Source organism: Apteryx rowi, unplaced genomic scaffold, assembly GCF_003343035.1.
Source record: "Apteryx rowi isolate R43461 unplaced genomic scaffold, aptRow1 scaffold_418, whole genome shotgun sequence".
Lineage (NCBI taxonomy): Eukaryota > Metazoa > Chordata > Aves > Apterygiformes > Apterygidae > Apteryx > Apteryx rowi.
In genome coordinates, this window is record NW_020450657.1 from 51,141 (window position 1) to 76,177 (window position 25,037).

Below are 25,037 nucleotides of genomic sequence, written 5' to 3' on the forward strand. Positions count from 1 at the left end.
TGGTTTATCACATTAAGTTACCAAGTGAAAAGCTTCATATATAAGATCATGTTTGGCTTATTTCAATTTCGCAAAAAGCATATTTGGAACCTTTTTAGCATAACAACATAAACTTTCTTTTCACAAGAAATAAAGCAAAGGTAGGCACCAACTGCTTTTGTATCAAGTAGGATTTTTTTTTAAACAACTAGAGAGCTTTTGAACTTTATTTGAAGAGTCATGGGAAACAGGGTGGAAAGGGAGTGTATGTGTGCATTGGCACAACTGACATCTACAGTTCAGTAACAATATTTCTCTTAAAAGCCAGAAGACGTCAGTGAAAAACAAAGTCTGAATGCCAACTATGTGTGTTCCTTAGCCTGTTTCTAAAATCTAAGTTACTGATCAGAGAGAAAACAAATCAGTATTATAATTTACTCTACAGTCCAAAAGGTTCTGTGAAAAAAATTCCAATGTGAAAAGGACACAATCGTATCTCAGCTTTCATCAAAAATCCAAAGAGTGCTACAGAAAGAGTTGAGGTTTTCTTAATTTTTTTCTTGTTCTGAGGTTGTTTTTTTTAAAAACACTATTTGCTGCTTTTCAAATTCTGCATTTCTCTCCACTTGTATGGGACTCCCATACCGTAATACAACACTGAAAAGTAAATACTGTAGGGGCACACTGTCAAGGGGAATCCATGAAAAAAAAAAAAAAAAAGAGATGCTTCTTTTGGGGTTAAGTTTAATCACAGTCAGCTGCCACAGACCCAAAATTTTGGGTCAAACCTGACTTGCCAAGATAAAACAATTACCTTCTATTTGTTCTTTAATTATTTGCTCTAAGTAAAGTCTTTTAACTGCCCATGTTCTTGTGCATGTTGCCCATCAAAATTAAAGAACAGCAAATAACCCTGTGGTCAAAACACTACAGTATCAGAACTGTCAACATGAGTACAAGCAACTTACCAAAAATGTATCTTTACATGAAAGATTTACCTAAGATCAAGAATATTAATCTTTAAGGCTATTTTGAGAAGCCATAGCTTTGGGAGTGACTTAATCAGGTCTCCTAATGTGTGTGGGGAAAACAAAGATGAAAAGAGAGAGAGAACCTTTGCACTTAACAGCAATCTACACAAGGGAAAGACCAATGCTTTATTTTTTCATCCATGGTTTCCAGGAAGCTTTTATTTAAAATTCTGTTGTACTGGTTTTCTTCAGAATTTTAACTCTTATCTACTTATTTTTTGCTGGACAATCCTGTGGACAGCAATCAATCAACTGATTGATACTAGAGAGGTGAGGCCYGAGCAATTAAAGCAGGAAAAGGTTTGTTAGCGTCTTTATGTTTTGTTTATGTTAACATCCACGAAACTCAAATTCCTGATCAACAAACAGGAAGAAAGGTGTGGATTTGTCAGATTTGTTTCTTTGTTTTTAAAGACTTCACATTCTTTCCTCTTCAGTTATTGACTGTACTTTAGCCTGTCAAGGAAGTCACAGAAAACAAAATTCTTGATGTTTTTAACACAAACAAGCATGTACAAGAGCTACCACACACTTTCAGGCCTCCCATAGAGACCTTCAGGCATTCTAAGATTAAGCTCTGACCCCTCTCTCCTTTTGCAGACTTTTTGCAGATTACCTTTAACAGTTTTTAACTTATACTGAAACAATCAAAATGGTGCCTGTTCAGAGATWTTAACCTACGTTCATTCTTCATTAGCACTCTATGAAACAGTCTTAGTTTTCAGTACCTTATGGATTATTCACAACAATTACAGACCCATCAGCCACTTTCTACTGATTGGCAATAGCCTCTTTCTCAAAGACACAGGTTTATTTCATTTCTCTGTTTTGCTTTTCATGCCTTTAATTCTTAAGCAAAACAATCCTTTGAAAATGAGGATGAACTATAATGAAAAACTGGTGACATGAGGTGCTCCAAGATTATCTGCCTGCTAACATCAATTAAGAATTTGTACACATGTAGTCGCAGGGAGATAGGACAGACATTTCTCCAATTCAACTTTGTCCTTAACCGGTTCATCCAGTTTACATTTTAATATGGAGAATACTTAGACATAGAATTCGAAACTCACCCTGTTTTAGTATCTCTAGGCAACTCTAGAGCAACTCCTTTCTCATCCTACCTCTTGAAGTGGTCACAAGAATGACAACCACTATAATTTGTTTCATTTAGGGTAAATGGCCTCATTCCCACCTCAGGTCTGAATCATATTCTTGTATACCAAAAGTGTAATTTCTCTGACACACTCTGCTCTGCTATCAGTTGAATCATGCCTACTGGCTCTGTCCCAAAGAGGTCTCTGATCTCACAACAAGGATACTATGTTCAACTTCCAGATGCAGAACTTCCAAAGGCAATAAACAAATGGTATTGCCACATATTTTTGCACAAGATTTAAAAAAAATTGTAAATATGATTCTTATYCTGTATTTCACCTTGATAGGTCAACACCTAGGCAAACAGTAGAGTTTTTAGCCAAGTTGCCTATAAGATGTTTTTAAAAGCTATCTGGAAATTCTTACATTTATTACAGCTGATTTTCAAGGCTACAGTATTTAGCTACATGGTCTGACAGAGATGAAATGGGAATGAAAACTAGGTGGAAGTTTTGCACAGTACAAATTTTGAGTCTGCAATTGTACTGTTGGGAAAACAATCATGAAAGAGATATAGCATCACAATTTTAGAGGAAGTTGCTGACTAGCAGTTCAAACTATGTCCTAGTAAATGGACAGGATTTCACCTATCCTTCATGCTGTGCTGCAGCCCCTTCTCTTGCTCCTAATTCATTTTCAAATTCTGCTTTAAAATACAGCAGTATCTGTACCTTCACTATGTGACAGAGATTATGATTTTCTTTGTGGATTTCTGTGACCTGTAGGTGGCCATCATATTTGCACCAGCTGATCAAGTGGAGGTGCTGATTTTTAGTATTATTCCTGCCTGAAGTAAACAAATAAAACAAAAGCAGGCATCTACTCACTTTTTAGGTCTCTGATACATCTCTTAAAGAGCACTACTGACATTAAAGATTTAGCTTAATACATGAAAACACCATCAAAACATTAAATTCTTCAGTTTTGCTTTCAATCAAGTGATGCTCGAATCCCTTACCAATTACAGAGAATAACCTGCAGACTGTTTCCTCAGAGTGAGATCACTGTTTTGTCAGTCAGGACTTGCAGGTGCAGCACATGTCACTGTAACTGTGACCAAAAAATGCAGCATGCACATTCATATTTTGTTTCCCCAAATATAATTTGTGCATGAAAGCATATCAATAATCCTTGAGCTCTGAGTATCACCACTAGAGTACAAAACTGGGCCTGATTCTTCCTCTTCTCCACACTGTGTTGTGTCCCTTCCTTACCCCTTCCACTTCCCCCTAAATATAATCCACCCTGTAGCCTTGTCTGTTCTTTGGCTGTATTTTCACTATTAAACAGCTTCTAACTGTACACAGAATAGGCAGAGCTATGTCAGTTTGCCTAAATTCTCACAGCCATATTATTAGGACAACTACATTTCCACAGATTTTCTTTTTTAAAGACTAGTCAGCAGCTCTTGATTCAGGTTCCTAATGTATTCCTAATTCAGGTTTCAATGTAAATAACAATTCAGATAAATGAAGATGCAGTTGTTATGACTGAAGAATGGCTTGAAACATGGGCAGACCTCACTGATACTCTAAGATTTGTATGTTTAGGAGAATTTAGAGCTGTTTTTAAACTCAACAGTCAAGAATTTGAAACTACAGTTTAACAAACTAATGTTCTTCCACCTCCTGATTTGTTTGACTACGCAATAAAGGTTAGTCTCCTCCTCCTAGCTGTTTAGCCCAATTTTTTCAACCATCCACAAAGAAAAAAATCTGGTGAGGGTGTGCTAGTTTGTGCTTCTTTATTACTGTAAAAGGAGAGGCTAGAGCCCATCTTTTTAACTTTTTTTTCAATGTAGGGGACACACTAAGTCACACAAGTGTTTTCAGTCCACCCATTCCCTTTCTACAGCTCTAAAACAATAGGCATATTCTCTCTCTATTGACAAAAATCTCAAGGAAAAATCTTTCATCTCAATGGAAAGAGCCACAGGATATGCCCCTGTGCATACACACAAACATGCAGGACAACAACAASAGCTTGGGATACGAACAAAGCTCTGCTGTGCAACACTCAAAAAGTCAGGACAACAATCTTCAATGTTATCTTTGTCATGAAGACATCCTTATTTATTTGGAACCAGCATCTGTTTCAATTGTCAATATAATCAACCACATTTAATTGGCAAGCAAGTTCAGAGGCTGGTTTTGAAGGCCAGCCAGATAGGATATAAGACATGAAACTACAGTTCAGTTGCTTACATTCCATTCTTCAGTGCAACTGATGTTTAAATAAGAAAAAAATCCAGTTAACAGCAACCTGAAGTGTTTTCTGCTCACTTCTCCACAAGTTTGACACTTGAGAAGAAACTGTGATATGATTCAGACTTCACAAAGAGTCCCATAACACAGTCACACAATTCTGTTCCATTTTTTGCAAGGAATTTTGTGTATACAGCCATTTCAAGACCACAGCACGCAAAACATCAAAAAATAGTTATCAGTTGTAAATGGAAACACAGACTGATTAGGAAACACAGTATAATTCTTCTCTTTCTGCAGTTAACATTCTCARGCTAGATTGATCTTATGAAAAAATCTTAACCGCCCTTTTGAGAAACTAATGTGTTCTGATGGATGACTGTACACACGCTTTAAAGCTTTACAGTAATTACTTGCATTTTCTTAGATACAAGAATGTCTTGCCACCTCGCATAAGCATTAATGGTGCCCTTATAACTTGCTTTTTAATCATCGGCCTGTCAAGCCATGCTAAATTACATGGGTCAACAGATGTGTTAKGCTGTACTAAAACAGATTTTCAGGTCAAGTCTTTGAAGCCTTGTTTAGCACTCCTGGTTCCTTTCACATGCTCCACACTGAACTTTCCCTGCAGCAGTCTCGGTGGTTCCAAGCAGTTCTGAAGCACTCCAAACAAATGTTATCTTAAAGGACATGCACGTCTTCTGCTACAGCACGAATTACAGCAGGTTAAGCAATGCAGAGGATTTACTGCAATACAATAAATATATCTTGCATTTTTCCCACCCCCAAGTAGTGTTTTCCAATAAATTACTTCCACGTTTGCCTGATCATACGTCTCAGTACATTACTTTAACTTCTAATAGTTGCCAAGCTTTTTGGATTTTCTTGCAGTGGATCACTAATCACCAAACACTGAATTCAAATATTAAGGTAATGGTGGGGGGCAGAAGGAAAGGAGGGAATCAACAACAACAGAAAAAAGGTTAAGGAAAACCACACAAGCAACCATGCTAGAGTAGAATATCATTCTTTCTGATGATTGATCTTCATAGCATTTCAGCTTTGTTTTTCAGCTAATCCTTCTGCAGATAGACAGATTTAAATCTGTGGAAAACATGTTCACTCTGTTCAATTCCATGACTTGTATTGTGCAAAAAAATATTTAGAGGCTTAAATATGTATTAGGGATCAGAGAAACCACAGTGTCATTTGTTAACCGGTAGCAAAATCATTTGCATATTGACAAATTACTGGATTGATCCAATGCAGCTAGGATGCATTTTGTATGCTGTAGAGAAATACTGCATTTTCTTACTAAAAATCTTTAGAATTGGGGTTTCAAAAAATTTTCACCTATAGAACTAGTTTCGTCAAATTGTCCTGAAATCTCTAAAACCAGCCAGAAGATACTACTGTACTGTTTAACATTTATGCCTAAACAAACAGTTCAAAGAAAGACATTGAATTAGCTGGAGGACCCTAAATAAAAACCTTAGATTCCACGAAATGATCCTTTACCACAGGAGGGGCACAGGCAGAAGACCATGTATCCTTGTRAAGAGTACTCTCACAACCTCCCTTGGGGTACCTAAGCTGCAAATCTAGACTGAGTCAGTATGCACCCCAAAAAGCAGTATGTATGAGTAACCTATTGCAGCTTTTCATGAACCCCTCCCTCTCTACCCGCTAACAACATAAGATGTGCAGCATCCTTATTTAGTCTAACTAGGCATCTCACGTAGATGTCTACAGCAAAATGAGACAGTGTCCTTCACCTCTGTACAAAGAGTCCACTTTTAGAACCAGTAAGAAATGTTTCAGAAAGACAAAACGTAAGAAGCCTTCCTAAATGTTAACTGCTTAAGAATATGGATCTTTTCTGAAGGCACAGCAGAACAAGATTTCAGAGTCAGCCGTGACTCATTTTTGATTGCAGCCATGGCACGGTGTATACTAAGCAATTCTAGAATCCGTACTTAATATGGTATAAGCAAGTTTATTCCACGATCATCTACTTCTGAACATTTTTTACTGAAGTTTTCCATTCTTGATCATAGTCCAAGGAAAACATTCATGGGAAGTTTGAAGAAAGTATTTTCTCCCTTATAATTAAAAATAGTTGAACTCAAATTTTCTAAAGCATATCTAATGGAAACTTTCTCTTAACTAAAAGAAAAAACTGGGTACTGGATTTCATATTCCTAAACACATGTAAACATGCATCAAAGTTTTGGCTTCTTCATAATAAAATCACCAAGAGAAATATTTAATACAGAGATTATCTGTCCTCTGTAACAGGTTGCTTTGTTGCATCGGGCAAAGATACCAAGATAGTGAGCAGGTCAGGATTAACACAAACACATCACCCCCTTGAAGGGTGCTTTAAATTGTCTTAGATTTTAAAAGAGCAATCCCAGCTTACTAATAAAGCACTGAAAGGCTAAACCTCTCATTTTATTTCTGCACATGTAATTTGCAGTCCTATACTTTTTGWCTCAGGCCCAGTAGAACCCATATCTAATTTCACAACTTTAACAATCATTTTGTAATGATAAGTCTTCAGTTATCACCTTTGGCTAAGTTTTTTTTGTCTAGCAGAATTTGTGACATCCCATCAACAGCACTACATACAAGCCAACTGCAAACTAACCACTTATACAAAATTTTAACCTACAAAGTCAATCCAAATGCTAGTCTACTTCAAAGCAGTAATGATTAATAATTCTGATTGGTACAGAATGAAGCAACCCCTTTTTGCTCATGCAGCAGGGAAAAAAGCACTCAATAGCAACAGCACTAAAACAGCCATAACAAAAAACATTTTAATAAAAGACAAATTATGCAGTAGATGCACAAAAGTGTGTGTGGAGGGGAGCTGTTACATGCTTTAAACCCCAAAGTTGGTTAATATGACTAATAGGTGGCCCTGGAAGCCGCCTGCTAGCGTTTAGGGATTCTTCTCTATGTAATGAGCTATACCAATAAAAGCATCTTACTATCAAATGCACTCCCCTCAATATGTGAATTTTGAGAAGTTAGGTTAAATCTCAAAGCCCAGGATGTGGCGCAATGAATGGAATACCTTAAAAACCCCAAAGCAACCCTTCCAAAATTCTTGTTCCTTATATACAAGCCTTCTTAACTTAAAGACTAAAGCTGCATTCAAAAATATTCACATTTATCACTTTCATTTTTCAGGGTTACTTGGTCTACGTTTCATCTGTCTGCATAACAGGCTCAAGATCCCCCTCCATGTATATTGCTAGGTTCAAGACAGGCAGACATTCAACAGCAGTCTAATTATTATTATTATTATTATTTTAATGTGGACATATATTTATAAAACAGGTCCTACAATTTGCCAATTTCCAGGGCTTTCTAAAAAATTATTATTATTATATGGAAGATGTCTTCAAGCAAGCCACTTAAACATTTTTTTAGGAAAATTTTTTATATTCAAAAACAAGCAAGGAAATTAAGAATGACCACACAAGACCAGGCTGAATGCTATACCCCATATCATTTGAAAGGTATGTTTCTCATATTTTCTATAAAATCCATTTCCAGTAGAGAACTGGAATATCACTTTAATAGGTGCACCGCTAATACAATTCTCAGAGAGGTTTTAAATATCTCCATTAAAGCTCGCAGAACAGCTAAGGGAGAAAACAGAACTAAATCTACTTTCTATTAAATAAAAAACAGTACTGAACCATATCCCAAGATGGTGTACAGATTACATTTGCATAAATTTTACAAAGATTGCAAATAACAATATAAGAGCAGATGATGGTAATTCAGAAAAGGCTTAGAAAACCTTCAAGCCCCAACACTAAGAATACTACATCCACCTCTAAAAATACTCAGACATTAACAAAATATATGTTTTCACACTAAATTATTAGAGAGTTCTGTTGTTCTGTTTTGATGTAAAGTGCTTCAGTTACCTTCAGTTTAATTCCCCAGGCAAGGGAAGGCATGGAAAAAATGGAGACAGACTTTTAAGTGTAGTTAAACTAAAAGCCTAAAACAGCTTATTCGAACCAAAACTCTGATCTTTAAGAGAGTTTGTCTCATGACCTCAAAAGCTGAAGTTAAGTGCTGTGTTTCCCACTGAGAATACAAAAATGGAGCAGCACATTCACTTCTATTTCTGTAAGATTTATAGTTGATTATTTTTCTTTCATCAAATAAGGAATTACAGTAAAATTGAGTCACTCCTCTCTTCCTCCCCAAAACAAACATCCTCTCCACATGCCCTCTTCCCAGTTTTTCTAAGTTCTAGATCCTATGCTACATATTTGCCACAGTCCTACAGAAACTGAATTACAGGGTGGAGTGCACTGACACCACATCTTTCTTTTGTTCATAATACCTATAACTTCCCATTTGCTGCTACTTTTACCTCACCTTTGTACTGAGGGAAGTAGCTCTCTATAATCTCCAGAACTACTTCTTTTGTATACAAATAACTGCTAACATGGATTGTTGTTGTTACACTTTGATTACAGTGAAATAAGAAAAAAGATATTGGAGTTAATTCCCTGTGTTACAAGAGGGGAAAAAAAAAAAAATCCTGAACACAAAAACCATGAGAGACCGCCTCCAAGAGCTTAAACTGAGAGCTAAGGAACTGCAGCTAGCTGGAGAAAACAGCTGTGCAACTGTACAGGAAGAAGAGCAGGAGGAGTTTGAACAGCAGGCTATCATTTATGAAAAAGAGCCCATAACTGAGAGGCACTTGCATGAAATCCAGAAGCTTCAGAATGAAATTAGTAATTTGGTGGAGGAGGTTCATAAGTTCAGTCAACAACAAAAAACCCTAGTATCTTCAATGAGAAGGTTCAGCGTCCTTAAAAAGGAATCTAACATAGCAAGAGAAATAAAAATTCAAGCAGAGCACATTAGCAAATGCTTGGATGAGCTGTCAAAAACAGTGAAAAAAGCTGAAAATGAACATGGGTCATCATCTGCCATAGTAAGAATTCTGACTTCCCACCATGCTTTCCTATTCCAGTGTTACCTAAATGCTATGCTCTCATACAACGAGGCTATAACTGCTAAGCAAGAAAAATGCAGACGATTTATTGTTCGCCAGCTGGAAGTTGCTGGTAAAGAGGTATCCGATGAAGAAGTCAATAATATGCTCCAACAAGGAAAATGGGAGATTTTCAATGAAAATCTGCTCACTGAAGTCAAAATTACCAAAGCGCAGCTTTCAGAGATTGAACAGAGACACAGAGAACTAGTCAATCTGGAGAACCAGATCAAAGACCTGAAGGAACTTTTTATCCAGATATCAATTCTGGTGGAGGAGCAAGGGGAGATGATCAACAACATTGAAATGACTATGAACAATACTCAAGAATATGCTCAAATATCAAGGGAAAAATTTGGGCTTGCAGTCAAGTATCGAAAGAGAAATCCTTGCAAAGCAATATGTTGCTGGTGTTGCCCATGCTGCAGATGACAAAAGAAATAAACTATCTGCAATACTAATGGTTCCTATTTAGTAAGCTGACCCAGTCTCAGGATCTCTCTGTTCCTTCATCTTTCTTCCCACTCACTCCTTCCCCTTCCACACAACTCTCCAAAAAATTGCATCTGTTTTTCCAGAGCTAGAAGAATGTGAAGGGATCTTCATCTGTTCCTGAATTTTATGGTTTCAACAAAAAAAAAAAAAAAAAAAAAAATCAGAGGAATGGATTCAAAGGAGGGAAATAATACGTTTTTGTTCTTTCACACTTCAATAGCCCGAGTTTTCTCCAGAAGATAAACCACAATGTGGCAACCAACCACTAGTGCTTTTGGGAAGCTGTAACAATATTGTTAATCTCAAACAGGCAGGATTCATAAGACTGGTTTAATTACCTTTTATTAAAAAAAAAAAAAAGTATTTTTAATTTCCTTGTAATTTTTGAGCACTCATGTTAACTTGGTTCTAATTAAGTTTTTGTTAATCTAAAGATCCATAAAAATATCCATATATAAAGCAGACATCTTCAGTAAAAATCATGAACCTGAGGCCTAAAGCAAAAAAAAGTACCTAATGGTTTCAAGAACCACAGTGAAAACAGAACAGTGAAAAACTGTTGTAGTACTGTAGCTAGTAGTTACTTACAAGAAAAGTTGAATTTCAGATCAATTGGGGGGGGGGGGGGGGGAGTGGGGCAAGGAAAAGGAGCCGAATGCCATCTTAACACCATGAAATAGTGTTATACTAGTACAGCATGCACTGCTCTCTGGAATGTGAAATGGAGATTGGGTTATCTATTTTAACAGTATATCTTACAGATAGGTGTTGAGCTGGTATTTTCTGAACATGTTAAAGATCACTAACAGCAGAAGACCACATCACCAAACCTACAGTGACCTTTGTCAAAAGCCTGCTGAGAAGACAAGTGTTAACAGACTGATAGATATTTGCATTATTCAACTATGTAGGCAGACCCCTATCAGGTAAGGGGTAGGGAAAAATGATGCTTCTATCATACAGCAATAGGACGTGTACTTGCTACTTCCAAGCCTATATAACTATGCAGTTGTCTCCGCAGTCTCCCTTTCATTGGTTAAAAAAATTATATAGAATGCCTTCCTTCTAAAAATATACATAAATATAGAATCAGAGAATGGCTTAGGTTGGAAGGAACTTGGGAGTATCCTGATCAACCTCTTGCTCAAAACAGGACAAGAATTTCTGAGTTGGACAGGAGATGGTTGCAGCTCTCATCCACTGCTTCTCTGACAAGAACCTGGTTGTGTCTTCTCCATGMCCTCCCATTAGGTAGCTGTAAACAGTAATAAGATCTCCCCTTAGCTTCCTCCTCTTAAGGCTGAGCAAACCCAGCTCTCTCGGCCTCTCTGCCTACATCATGTGCTCCAGCACCCAACCAGCATGGACTCACTCCAGTATATCAATGCCTGTCTTTAAAGTCTTTCTTGTAGTGGGGAGTCCATCTGGACACAGTATTGGACTTGGTTTATTTGTATTACTACACGAGTGGCCAAAAGAACCAATGAGGGTTTCCAGATCACTAAACGGTTCCATGAAATTCTGCTCACTGTTGGATAAGCCCAGGATCTTCACTTAAGAATGAAAGTTAGATGCCCAAAATAGTAAATACAAATACCTCCCCTTAGTACCTAAAACAGATACAGAACACCTACATGAAATCAATACAGGGGCATGCACTTAAACATCCTTGAAAGTTTTAGACCTGTCATCATACACCTTTTTTTTTTTTTTAATGTAATCGAGACAAAATTAAAGAGGAATAATAAAGAACTGTACTAAGAATTTTGTTTCACTCTGGTTAAGCTGGTTTGATATGTTAAAAATAGAACTACACAGTTCATTTCTAAATGCTCTGTATTATACTCCAGAGTGATCTATGGACTTGCATAAGTAATGTAAGTCTCTCAATTTTAAGTACAGCAATTTAATCAAATCACTAACTGCAGCAAAAGCCAATGCTTTTTTAAGAAGAGTATGAATGAAACATGCAAAAGACTTATTCTTTTCTGTTTCTAGCTATCCTAAAAAAAGCTATCATCTTATTTCTTTACATTTAACACATATCAAACTAGCCAGTTTTGTCAGCCTTTATGCCACTTAAAACAAACAAACAAACAAAAACAACCCACACAAATCATTTAATCTTCAAGCTCCACGTTTTTAAAAGTGGAACATAAATTACATCAGAAATCCTTGGGCATATGCAAGTATCTGGGCATTCTCATTTAAAGATACAATGAAAATGTTGGTGGCAAAAAACATTCAGCATATAAAAAAAGACTTTGTGCCCTGTGATACACAACATAACATTATGTATTTTAAAATGTATACTCAGTATCTACATATCCTCCCACAATAAGACATTTTAATTAGTTTTACCTTAAAAGCTTTAAATTGCAACCTGGTTTAATCAATTTTAGATTACAGACTCCAGATACTCTACATCTACGGATAAACTGAGTCTCGTCAGCTGCTACCATTTCATGCCTGGAAGACTTGCAATGAAATCCAGTCTAAAAATGTTAGCAAGGAATAGATAAGAAGCAAACGCACAAGTCCCTATTTCTTTTTGTATCAGCTCCATGAGACAGACTGATGGCTGCACATCCTCCAGGCTCCAATTGCACCAGGCTATCAACAGTGTTTGCCTGTCTCTCTCCTCTTTTTATTTCTATTTACTTTTTACTTCCTTTGCAAGTGTTCCTTTCCTTTTTTTAAATCTAGCTTTTCAAGCTTTAGTTTCATTCATAATGATGCTGTTGCCATGCCTGAATGTGGGTGTCCAGGTATTCCTAATATATATATATTTTTAACTCAGATTATTTAAATCACATCTGACAGTGGGACAGGTGTAACAAAGATAGTATGTTCCCATTGGTTCATGAAAATAGACAGTTTACTGTTGACACCTTCACTAATGTATATCTTCAGTGGAAAAACAGTTGATAAAAGCTAAAGGTGCCTAAAAAACTACTTGTAAGATTTAATAGCTCTACTATTCACAGAGGTATTTTTAGTTCCATCTTATGCATCCTGCTGTTTTTGTTCTTCTTCCACCTTCTAATGAGGTACATTATAAGCTGTTGAAATGAGGGGGAAAGCTATCAGCAGCTAGCTGTTGCCTCAGCCTGTGTCTGAAGATAACTTATTTGTTCTTATGAAATGGCTGAATTAGCAAGATGGGAAGTATACCACTGCTTTATTTTGCAGTAGCAGATCTTTTTGCAGTGAAGAAATAGCAAGTGGATGTGGAGTGCTTTTGCCTTCCCTGATTCCACTTGTTGGTTTCTAGTCTGCACCCAGCCCCTTTTGGGACTGAATGAGAAAATGTTCTAACGCAATTCTAAAAGAAAACAACAATGCAACTGAGATGAAAGACTTATTTCCAAAAAACCCCCCAAGAATGCATTCCTAAACTCCTATATACTGTGCAAAAACACAAATCAATACCACTATATCTGGATGCAGTCAGAGAAGTCAGAACAAATGGCATTGCAATGCTGCAAGACACTGAGTGAGCTGAATGTCTTTGATTTTTTTCTACTAGCATGCAATTAATCTACATATTGAAAGACTTACAAAACTATTTCCATGCTGCAAGCTTTAGAAACAGGTGGATTCTTTCCACCCCAGCTTAAAACTACAACTGAAATTAACTGTTATCAGACTACAGAGGTCTGAACATTAAACTGAAAAACAAAGATTATTTACACAGTAGAGAAAATAAATCAGCTAATGGTACCACTGATGCCATTCTAGTAAATAATCTCCCTCATCCGTTACATATGATAGCCACCTTTACATTCCAAGGACAGAGTAGAAACAAGTCAAGAGGGAATACAAAGAAAAAAAAGTTGCTACAGTCAACATGCTCTCATATATATACATATACACATGTATGCACACTTAAATATGCACATATATGTATATATATATATATATATAGACACCCCCACCATCTTTTATTCCTGTTTTTATTTTTAGAAAATAAGGTATATAAGAGAGCCTCCCCTGCCCCAGCCCTTAAAGAAAGGCATTACTGTACTTTTGGGAAGGATTATTTCCACCAGGGTTAACAGAAGAGCAAACCAACATACAGCAACCACCCCGTGTTCAACAGCATCCCCCATGGCAGAAGTGTTCACATAAGTATTCTTATCTGGGAGAGAAATGTGTTTCTGGGCTAGCCCTTCCTCTTCACATCATAGGGACTTTTAAATAGACCCTGTTTATTTCAAAGATACAATAGTTGTAGTTTAAATCATGGAAGAAAACTCAAGTTTCAATAATACTCATGAAGGCAGCTACCTATCCATTAGCAGCTAAAGAATTCAAGTAGTTTACAGCTATTTATGGCTTAGAAAATAGCAAAACAGCAATGTGCATAACATGCTGAAGAAGAGCTGAGAAGACAGAAAGCCAGAAAGACTTATGGAAAGCTTTTTCGTAATAAGTGCTATTAACTGAAAATAATTAGTATAACTAGAACTTGCATTATCATCATGAGAATTTTATATTGAGTATTCATAATGATCAGAATTTTCTTTATCTATATGGTTATGCAGAACAGCAAATTAAAGCAGAGCTGCTAGTATGCTAACAAATGTGAGACATTAATAGCTAGTCCCTCATCACTGAAATAATAGGTAGGAAGCAGACTGAAAAACCCAGAAAACTGACCCATATGAACCTAAGAACTGCAAGAATTCTTACTTTCTACAACTGAATTTCCCTGTACATAATAGGCTGATTATCTAAAGCATTTCTGTTTTTCTACACAGCCTACAGGGGAAAAGCAAACATAAATTAAATAGTAACGTGGTACAGTAAAGACATGCCAAAGTCCAAGTTTAACATCTTAAATGTCTTAACATCTTAAAATAATTGGTACTAAGAACAAATAATAGCCAATACCATCAGAACTTTAAGACAACTGTTTTAAAATGGTATTGCAACCTCCATGGCTGGCAATATAATGATACCACTGTACCAATTCAGTTTGACTCAGGTGTCATATTGGACAATACCAAAATTCTTATATCCTGACATTACTGTAATACAGCGTCCTTTGTACTAATCTTGTGCCCACACTGCACAGTCCAGTCCATTCTTTTTCTACTCCACTTCTCCCTGAATAGTGCTCAAGCTCACTACCCCCAATCCATTCCTTCATTGGGGAGGATGAAAAGAGGCATGTTACACTTTTCTTCTGCCAGCAGTGCTGCTTTTTCTCCCCCACAAAAAGCAGGCACACATACACAGGCATACTATGGGATTAGGGCATTTCATAATACAATTGATAGGGACAGGAGAAAAGACAGCAAAAGGAAGAGAGGGCCAGTGACCCCAACCCCAACTCAGCAGCAAAGGCTGTATCCCAAACTCCTTAGTAATGGGTCCTGTTCTTCATGATGAAGCCAGACCCCTCTACCCATGGTAATTTATGGTGGTATCTAGGTATCAAAATCATGAAGAATGCAAATGCTAGCACTACACACAGCTGACGAAGAACAACAGATGTCTAAGGAGACACTAAGTGACATAAATTGCCACTTATGTACAGTACTTTACAGAAAAGATCTTTCTTTGTTTTGACAGATAAAAAAAGAATATATGTATTCTGGGGAAGTGTTCTGTTTCTCAAGGAAAAAGAAGAAACAAAATACTTAGGGGAAAATCCAGCATTAAAAAAAAAAGTCATAAAAAGGGTTTTCTCCCTCACTTCCCCCCCCCCATAATAACACACAAGTTTTTAAAGTGATCCTACTCTTATACCTCAAAGATTTTAAAGTATTCCCAAGGAGATAATTTTCCACATATTTCATGAAAGAACTTCAGATCCAATTGCACAGCTCTCCATACATGATGATTAAAACTCTTTCACTGCACACCTCACAATCCTAGCTACACAATATATCCAAAATTATTCTCCCAATTCTCCCCCACCCTGCTTCTTCCAAATATGCATATTAACTTAGCTGCTCACCTAGGTGATAAATTATAACCACAGTGTCTTTGTGGACAATGCCAGAGGGCAAGCCCTGGCTCCTGAATCAAGTGGGGCAGGCTGGCTCCTGTCTATGCTGCTCAGGGTTAACAGCTTCTGGAGAGGACTGGTCATATCCACCCTACACAGCGCTTGACCCCAGTCTCCTGTGGGCCACATGACATATCCCTCTGGCCTTGGGACTTTCATATATATAAAATATAGATGACTTTTTAATTCAAAGTGCCCCAAATAATCAGAGATGCAATATATCTCATGAAAGCCTTTTTCTTGGGGAAGGCACATACTTAAAGTTTTGAGACACAGCACAAGAGCATATAGTGCGCAAGACCTGCTGATGCAGTGTTAGAGACCAGTCCTGATCAGTAGGAGCCAAAGCTGGTATGGTCTGCATCCATACTACCTGACCAAATTACACTGTTACACACACACACACGCTGGGAAGAGCGAGATACCCAACTGCTGCCCTCCAAGGAGTAAGCAAGTCAGCTAGCACACATGTAATATGGCTCATCATGGTGCCAGCAACCAAAGAACAACAACACACCCAGTCCCAAAATAACATTAAAATAAAGGAGGGAGGATTAAATCAAATTACCACATGATTACTCTGCTGTTTCACAGCTGTRTTTTTGGAGATGACTTTTGCAAATGGAAAAAAAATAAATGTTAAATTTATGTCCTTTAGATAAGGACTTCATGTCAAAGACTCCCAGTCTTTCTTGGCGACTATTAAGTGCATCACAGTTAAAGTTACTGTTTGTTCCTGTTCTTGGAGGTTTTTTGTTGTTGAGGTTTTAAATAACTCTATATCTCTGTAGCAGCAAATGAGAACATATTGAAAGTGAATGAATATATAGAGAGCAGTGGACAAACCTGTCACACATTGCAGCAGCTTAAAAAAAGCTGGAGAACAGTTTCATTTAAATGCTACTAGCAGAAATTTACTTTCRTGAAGCATACCCCACAGTTACAGACAGCATGATCTTTTTACATGAGAAAAACCTCATCCAATTATCTAAATTAGGGTAATTTTCTTTTAATCTTGAAAAATAAAGGAGAGATATATGTAGATAAAGGAACTTTATGATTCAATATATATTTTACCTGATGCATTACATCAAAATTTGCTTACCTGAGTAGAAAAAGGGATTTTCAACTATCTTTTTAGACCATTTTTGCAAGGACAGTTAGCTCTGACAATAATTGCACTACTGAGAGATATCAGTTTCACACAGGTAGAGGTGAGAGACCAAAACTAGATTTAATTCATTCACCTCACCTATTCTGAAAGGCAACAGACAGCTGAGTAATTAGCTCGTGTGTTGCACTGCAACCACTCGCAGCATGTGCTACCACTTACCCAGCCAGAGAAATCATGCTGAATGGAGGAAAAAAGGAGAAGGAGGATAAGACTTCACCAACAAGTGAGATAGTTCAGAGCATGCAAGAAAAGATGAGTATATCAGGAAATGTGTTTAGTCATTAGTACAGAATCACACAAATTGTGTTTTATTCCTTCTCGGAATCATTATTTAATAATTAATTTTCTAAAAACATTCAACAGCATTCTCCTGAATTCTAATCCTAATTTTCAGAACACCAGTAACTCTGCAAGTGAAACAGGATAAAAGCTCTAGTAGGCCTTTATTTACCTGATATAGACTGGAATTTCTATTTCAAGTTTTGCTTTTACATCTGATGAGATAGTCCATGAACATAAAGGTAGATTAGGGAGAAAACTACCTATATTAAAAACACAGAGGAACGTTCCGAGAGATTAGAATTCTGGTCCAGAGACAAATTCCTGCCTCCTTACCATTGCTACCACTCCAGTATCATTCTTTCCTGGTGCAGCCTTTATTAGCTAGTACAAAGAAAATGTAAAATGTTACAGAGCACAGCCACAAACACGGTACTGATAACCTGATAATTGGAATCTTTCTTCTATGAGTACAAGGGTTAAATGTAACAGGGAAAAGAACAAGAAAAAAAAGAAGTAGAGGCAGACTTAAGGTACTGAACAGTGGTATATTTCAAGGCTATATCTTAGCTACCAGCCATAAAGATTTGATTTCTCTTGATCCAGCTGGCAAAATTATTTTTTCCAGATAGATGAAAGCCCAGAAACACAAAAGAAAATAGAAAAAAGGAAATTGTCTTTTTGCTGTGTATCAAAGAAAGAAAAAAGCAGGTTAAAGGACAGGGAGGCTTAGGCACATCTAACACTGCATATACAGCAGTTCTCCTGTTGCCTTTGAAATCCAGAAAGGCCTTTCATGCATTTTTAGAGTAAACTTGCATACATTTCATTGTACAAGATACTGCACATAGCACAAGTTAAGATAAATAACATTAGACTAAAATTTAGAGCTGACTGTTGAAATCTTGGTACATTACCTCAATCTACGCTTAAAAAGAAACATGAATATCCAGTATAAACACCTATTTCAGTTCTGGTTTCATTTCAGTACCACTTTCATCATTCTTCAGCAAACACTCTCCAAAGGAATGAAAGAGGGTGAGCTATGACTTACTTTCCTTTATTAGTTTTTAATAAACATTTATTAGTTTGAATAAACATTATTTAATAAAAAATTAGTGTTTTGTATTTAAGCCTACAAATAACGTACTAAAGAAATTTGTGCACCTATAGACAACAAGAGTAAAAGTTAAAACTGTTTTTCTGCTTCTCCTTGTTCCCTTTAAGTGCTGGAGGAACAAAGCAACAGTCCAGACAACAGGGACACACTTGTGGAGTGAGAAGATCACAGAGCACGGGTCTAAACAGGCATGAAATTACAATACTATTCTCCAAAAAGAGAGATAGATGGTGCTTTTCATTGTAAGAGCACAGGAGAGAAGAGACTTACATAAATTATACTCTAGCTTTTCTGAATTTAAAGTATTCAGAGGTGACTGCATTGTTTGTATTAAATACTGCCCTTCCTACATGCATGCACAAACTCCAAATACACTAATTAGAAGTTTAGCAAGATTTTAGGTAATTTATTGCTACATGGCCACCAAGTTTTTGACATTACTATTTATGATCATTATTTATTTCATTATTTTATTTTTATGCTTACTATTTATTGCTCATTAAGTGACATTTTCCAAACAAACTAATGTTTTCTCTCTGAGGTACACACAAATAATAAACAAAAAAAAAAGGCTGAACCTCCTTAGAAAAGGGAAAAAAGGAGAACTTTCACAACAATTTTGGAAATCTGCTGTTTCCTTTATTCTGCTCTTAATACATTTTCATTTTTAGAGACTCATTAAGGAAAAACACACACACACACACATATATATAAATAAATAAGTAAATAAAATTTTTCCCCTCACATACATAGACACACACACATACACACACGCAATGGGACTCTTATTTGGTGAGTAAGAGTGACATGCATTTACACCCCCCAAAGTCATCTTCAGGCAATGGAAGGTGCATGGAACCAGTTTCATCTCATTTGCTAAGCACAGTATTTCCATATCGCACACTTATTGACCAAGCCCTCTAGTTTCACAACTTGCAGGCCTCACAGTATAAAATATCCTTAAATACTGAAGCAAGTTCTAGGGTTTATGAAATCTGTAGATGCCTGGAGTGCAGTGACTACACGATGAACACAGACACCAAACAGGAAACAAAGACAATCTCACTGAAGAATACATAACTTAGGATGCAGGCTCATATAGGGACCATGCGACTATGAACTACAGGATTGCTTTGCAGAAGTGGGACACTAGAAGAACAAATTCTGTTTGAGGGCTTGAGGCTCAATCAGTTTGAAGGCAATAACATCAATGAACTTAATTTAGTCACTATTAGATTCAGTTAATATACTCTGCCTTCTGATTAGATACTGACATGGATTGAAAAGCAGGATTAAGCCCCAGGGAAGTGAGTGGCCTCTGCGCAGGTACAACCAACCACCCACATAAGCTCTATTACAGCATTAAGACAGAGGGTTTTTATGAAAATAAAAATTCTATTTATTTAGAATCACTGCACAGTTGTCAACCGTCACAGTTTCATTTTCAGAAGAACAGATCTGAGTTAAACTACCTGCAGTAAGATAATTTTATTGCCTCCCCTATGTCACTACCATTCAGACAGCAATGGAAGTTAAAATCTAATCTATTTTTCAACATAGATACTATTAGCTTTCTGAACTACACTCCATTTGATCAAAACAGATTAGGCAATTTCACTCTCCAACCTCAAACCTCAAAGGAGCACCATCATTACTCCTTAAAAGTAAGAGGGCTTTCCTCTTAGCTATAAGCAGAGATTCTTAATGACACTACAGAAACATTGTATAATTACTGAATTAGGAAAATCTTATGCCCACCACACAAAGAGATCGTCCTGATAAACCATTTGCTACTTTCAGATTTTATTTTGTAGCTTTAAAAGGAAATTTGTTCTCRCCAATTTTTTCATAGCTGGATTTAATAAAATATGCTGTAATTAATGATRTTTTCCAAAAACTAAGTTTTAAGTATAGAAATTTATGAATCTATAGCTGTTCTGTGAAAAAAAATTTAGATCTTCTGAAACCTTAAACTTTTTAATTAAAACACATGCACTGAAGCAAAAGCAAATGCCAAATACTATTGAAGTAAGCTTTCTTTAATGAGATTTTGCTGATCGTGTATCAGCAGCACCACCATGTGTTAGGTGAACAAGATGTATTTATTACCAAGAGTTTACTAGTATTGCAGAATATAAGTTATTACAATTTATAGAATTAATGTAGGCCTAAATAGTAACAACTTTTTTTTTTTTTTTTACAAAGCTGTCACGCCAAACTTGCACAGCCTTTCACCTATCATACCATTTGAAGCAACACTAAAATCTTAAGAGTTTAAAAAAAAAAAAAATCCCTATTATTTTTCCACTGCTACTGAAAAATAAGAGAAATAAACATCCTTGAAAAGGGCTAAATAAAAAGATCTAATGTCTGACAGAGAATTAATTAGTATATCACCATGTGCAACTAAAGAAGGAAAGGAGGAGGGAAGAAGGAAAGAAAAGACTTTGTTGGCTAATATCATATTAAGATGGAAGAAAATAAATATTTCATAAATACGGTAAAACACTAACTGTAATATTATTCAGTGATAAAACTACAATGCTCTCAAAGTACTGTATACTTATTTATACTATACATAAATCCTTCTTCAGTATGATTATTGAAACTTAAAGTTTACTAAATTTCAGATTATTAGAACATTTATTAATATTACTTACACTAACATGGGTTTCCCCGATATCTTAGGGCTGTTTAAAACTTCTATCATGGCTTGCTTTGTTTCTTCCATTCTCTCTATGTCACTGGAATCCACAACAAATATCACACCATAGGACTCAGCATAGTAATTCCTCCAGATGTTTCGAATTCGTTTTCCACCTCCTAAATCAAAGATGGTGACTTCAAATCGTCCCTGTTTAAGGTCAATCTTTGAAAACCCAACTGTCGGAGCTACATCTTCAGGAGATTCTGTCAAGAGTTCAAACAAGAAAACCTTCAGTAAAAAGTCTCCTTAAGTGATTTAAAGAGGATTTTACATTGTGATTTGTGTAGCAGAATTTTTGTTGCAAAGGCAAGGGGCAACTCCCCCTTAAGTGACAACATATTGCTAACCACATATTTTACATTAACATTTTCCCTCTCCTCAGGTAATATTTGTTATTTTACATTCATTTAAATAGGAGCACCAGGAAAAGAAAAAGAATAAAAAACTGCAATTCACATCARTTGTGGTTTTAAAGATTAAAAACAGTCTGAACAAAAAACACATTGTTGTGGTATTAATCTAAGTTTGAGAAACAATACAAACAAAACATTTAAAGTATTATGATCTGGGGTACCTCATGTTCTGCCAAAATTACTCTTCATCCCCGTCCCCCCACAAAAAAGAAATCCTTACATTTAGTACACACAAAACYGCTTTAAATGTTCAAACCAAGGGCTGAGATGAAGTGAATGCCTGATCAGCTTTTCAAGAGTCTGAGACCAGGTTCTTCTGAGGTGTAAACTACTTCATTCCCTTTATTCAATGTCTGGGGGCTTTTTTGTTTGTGGGTTTTTTTGTTGTTGTTGTTGTTGTTGTTGTTTTTTTGAGTTTGCCATGCAAAATGCTTTTTGCTGCAGCTGTATATTAACACTTTTGCTTGCTGTCTCCCTTTCCAGCTGGCAAAAAAACCCTGCACCTGCCTCACACCACTGAGTTGTCTCTACAGGGGTGAGTTAATTGGATTTCTGCAACTGTTTCATGGAGCTTGGCAGTACAAGGTCAGAGAACCAGACATAGAATGTAGCTTGTAGAGAGGGAGAACTGAAGGCATGGTTAAAAGCACAGAGCAACCTGAAAAGCAATGGGGAAGCTAAGTCACCATCAGCCAGTCACTATCACGCTTTTGTGGGAATCCTTGTTCGACCAGAGACGGAGATTCAGAACAGACGACTGGGCCAGAACAATGTAAGCCATGACTCCAGCAAGGGAATGGGGACACCTGCTTGTGAAAAATTCCAGCTTCAAAACTAAGCAGACTTTATTTTGAAAAACGTTTTGCACTGTGAGCCATACATATGTGCTTATGCAAGAGAGAACAATGAGAACACGAGGGTTTGTTAAGGGCCGAAGGAACAGTTACTGAAGATGCTGAATTTACAGTGATATTGTTGAAACATTTGTTCCTATTGTACTGTAAGGTTTCCAAAAATAATGAACAGCCTTCATTGTAAAAACACAGTCTGCTGTAGTAACTGCAGATTTATTTTGGCAAGTATGACTTTGGTGACTATGCTGATCTGCCCAGGTTTCAGGAGTCCTAAGAATCTAAATACATCTGGAACAGATTTCTGCTAGAATCCACTAATCATAACTGCAGTCTCCTCCTATAGGCTGTATGGCTGTTGCACAGCTAAATATATAGCTTTTTTCAACCCTGAAGACTAACTGAAGGTCTGCAAGCCTTGTTAAGAAAAGAAGAAAAAAATTACTTTCTAGACCAAACACTACTCAAGCTATGGTACAGAGCCACAGGAAACAGTCACAGAAGTCAGAACCAATTTTTCCTGGAATTTCCCATTAGAAATATCATATTGATATTTGTCCTACTTTTCCAAAAGAACATCCTTCTAGCAAACTTTAGAAAAAACTGTCACTTTCAGCTGATAAAAATCAGTAAAATCCTCCTGAAACACCATGGAAAACTAAATGAAGTACTCATGTTTTCAGGGTAAATATTCTGGAATATAAATGGGAGAATATTCATAACTTTATTCATACTTTTGCAAGGCAGTGAACTTATACAAGCATAAATAAGTCAAGGTGGAGTGCCAATTTTTAAACCTGTCAAAACACTGCCTAGTACTCTCTTGTTGTTACACAAGACATCCTGCAATCTCACAAGACTTCCTGCAATTTCACAGAGAAAAAAAAAATCATGGTGAAYTATTTGTTTTTATAAGTACCAGATTCATGTCAATCAAATTATGTCCTGCTTGCATGTGTCATTGGAGAGGGACAAGGCAAAGTACCCTCCAAGGTCAAGTGATCCCTTGCTGGAGAAAGTATATAGAAAACTGCTCACGCTTTTCTGATTATAAGCAATGATATAAAATATAATTCATTAGAACTGTCCTTTATGTTATGTGCACCCATATGCATTTCCTTCTCTGGGATCTTTTCCTAATTATACATACTTACAACATCGATCTTATATACAGTTTCCCAATGTATGCACATTACTGGATGGTCATCCAAAAGCAATTTCTGCACAAAAATCAGGTCCATTGATTTCTTCTAATGCTAGGAAGTGAAATACCTCATTGACCAGAAGAGAGATTTTGTATCACTGCATTACTTCAAACTAATTATGAATTAGAATGTCGTCTACAGCTTATAGAGTTTTTTCCTATATCTTCTGTCACTTACAAGCCCTCCTTCTCCATCAGTTGCTTTGTAGTTAAAGTGTTAGAATGTTCCTTCAGCTATTTATTGAACTATTGAAAAAAATTTTCTCCAGCCTAAAAACATGCTATGATGCCAATGAAATCCAAAAATGAACCCTTACCAGGAGCACATTTGCTACAAATGAGTGTCCTGCACACTCAACGATACAGTGGTCAATTCAAGGCACACAAGGACCAAGACACTCTGAACACTTTCTCTTCAAGTTTGCAAGATAATTAGACACCTCCGCCTCCTAACTTTTTCTGTCTCAGTGGACTAAGGGCTCTAATGGTGCTTGCTAGAATGACTTAAGAGGCAGTTCCCTCCACACTATCCACCTGGCCTGTGTGCATTGGCTATTACTCTTGAAAAACGTGCAAAAGAGTGGTAACAACTTTGCTCCTCAACTGCTGCCGGCGGGTGAAACTACCTCTGATTTCAGACCACATTAGTTCAACATGATGTTAACTGCAGTGGCCAATGAGCAAACACAGAGCTTACTCTGTTGCTTTTCCTGTACATAAAGTGCACTACTGGGGGCACCTGTTTTTTAAACCACCCTAGCATAACCTGCCAGATATCAAGAATTAGAATCCCAACACTAGGATCTTTATGTTTCCACAGTGAGACCCCTTAGTTTTTAACTCATCTGTAGGTCTTCACACAATGGGGCCTGTGATATGTTCACTTTTGCTACTCTTAGACTCTAGACTTTTAAAGCAGAACACCACAGAATCACAGAATGGCTGAGGTTGGAAGGGACCTCTGGAGATCGTCTAAGTCCAACCCCCCTGCTCAAGCAGGGTCACCTACAGCACATTGCACAGGATTGCGTCCAGGCGAGTTTTGAATATTTCCAGAGAAGGAGACTCTGCAACCTCTCCGGGCAACCTGGTCCAGTGCTCCATCACCGGAGGAAAAACGAGAAGTTTTTCCTCATGTTCAGATGGAATTGTCTGTGTTTCAGTTTGTGCCCGTTGCCTCACGTCCTGTCGCTGGGCACCACTGAAAAGAGTCTGGCCCCATCCTCTCGACACCCTCCCTTCAGATACTTGTACACATTGATAAGATCTCCTCTCAGCCTTCTCTTCTCCAGGCTAAACAGGCCCAGCTCTCTCAGYCTTTCCTCATAAGAGAGATGCTCCAGTCCCCTAATCATCTTTGTA

At 36.9% G+C, this 25,037-nt stretch overlaps 2 protein-coding genes across 9 annotated transcripts in view; one reads left to right on the forward strand and one right to left on the reverse strand.

The window, feature by feature from the left end:
• ARL13B (ADP ribosylation factor like GTPase 13B) overlaps nucleotides 1-25,037 on the reverse strand; it is a 53,649-nt gene that overhangs the window by 21,114 nt on the left and 7,498 nt on the right. For all 8 annotated transcript variants that reach the window (XR_003255218.1, XM_026075981.1, XM_026075982.1 and 5 more), the window contains exon 5: nucleotides 21,161-21,410. Coding sequence is in view for 7 of the 8 variants with exons in the window: in XM_026075981.1 (XP_025931766.1) it covers nucleotides 21,161-21,410 (250 nt within the window). In the remaining variant the exon portion in view is untranslated. The remainder of the gene's footprint in view (nucleotides 1-21,160; nucleotides 21,411-25,037) is intronic.
• STX19 (syntaxin 19) lies at nucleotides 5,129-9,976 on the forward strand. The gene has a single exon (XM_026075984.1). The coding sequence runs from the start codon at nucleotides 8,967-8,969 to the stop codon at nucleotides 9,843-9,845; it is 879 nt and encodes a 292-aa protein (XP_025931769.1). The 5' UTR covers nucleotides 5,129-8,966; the 3' UTR covers nucleotides 9,846-9,976.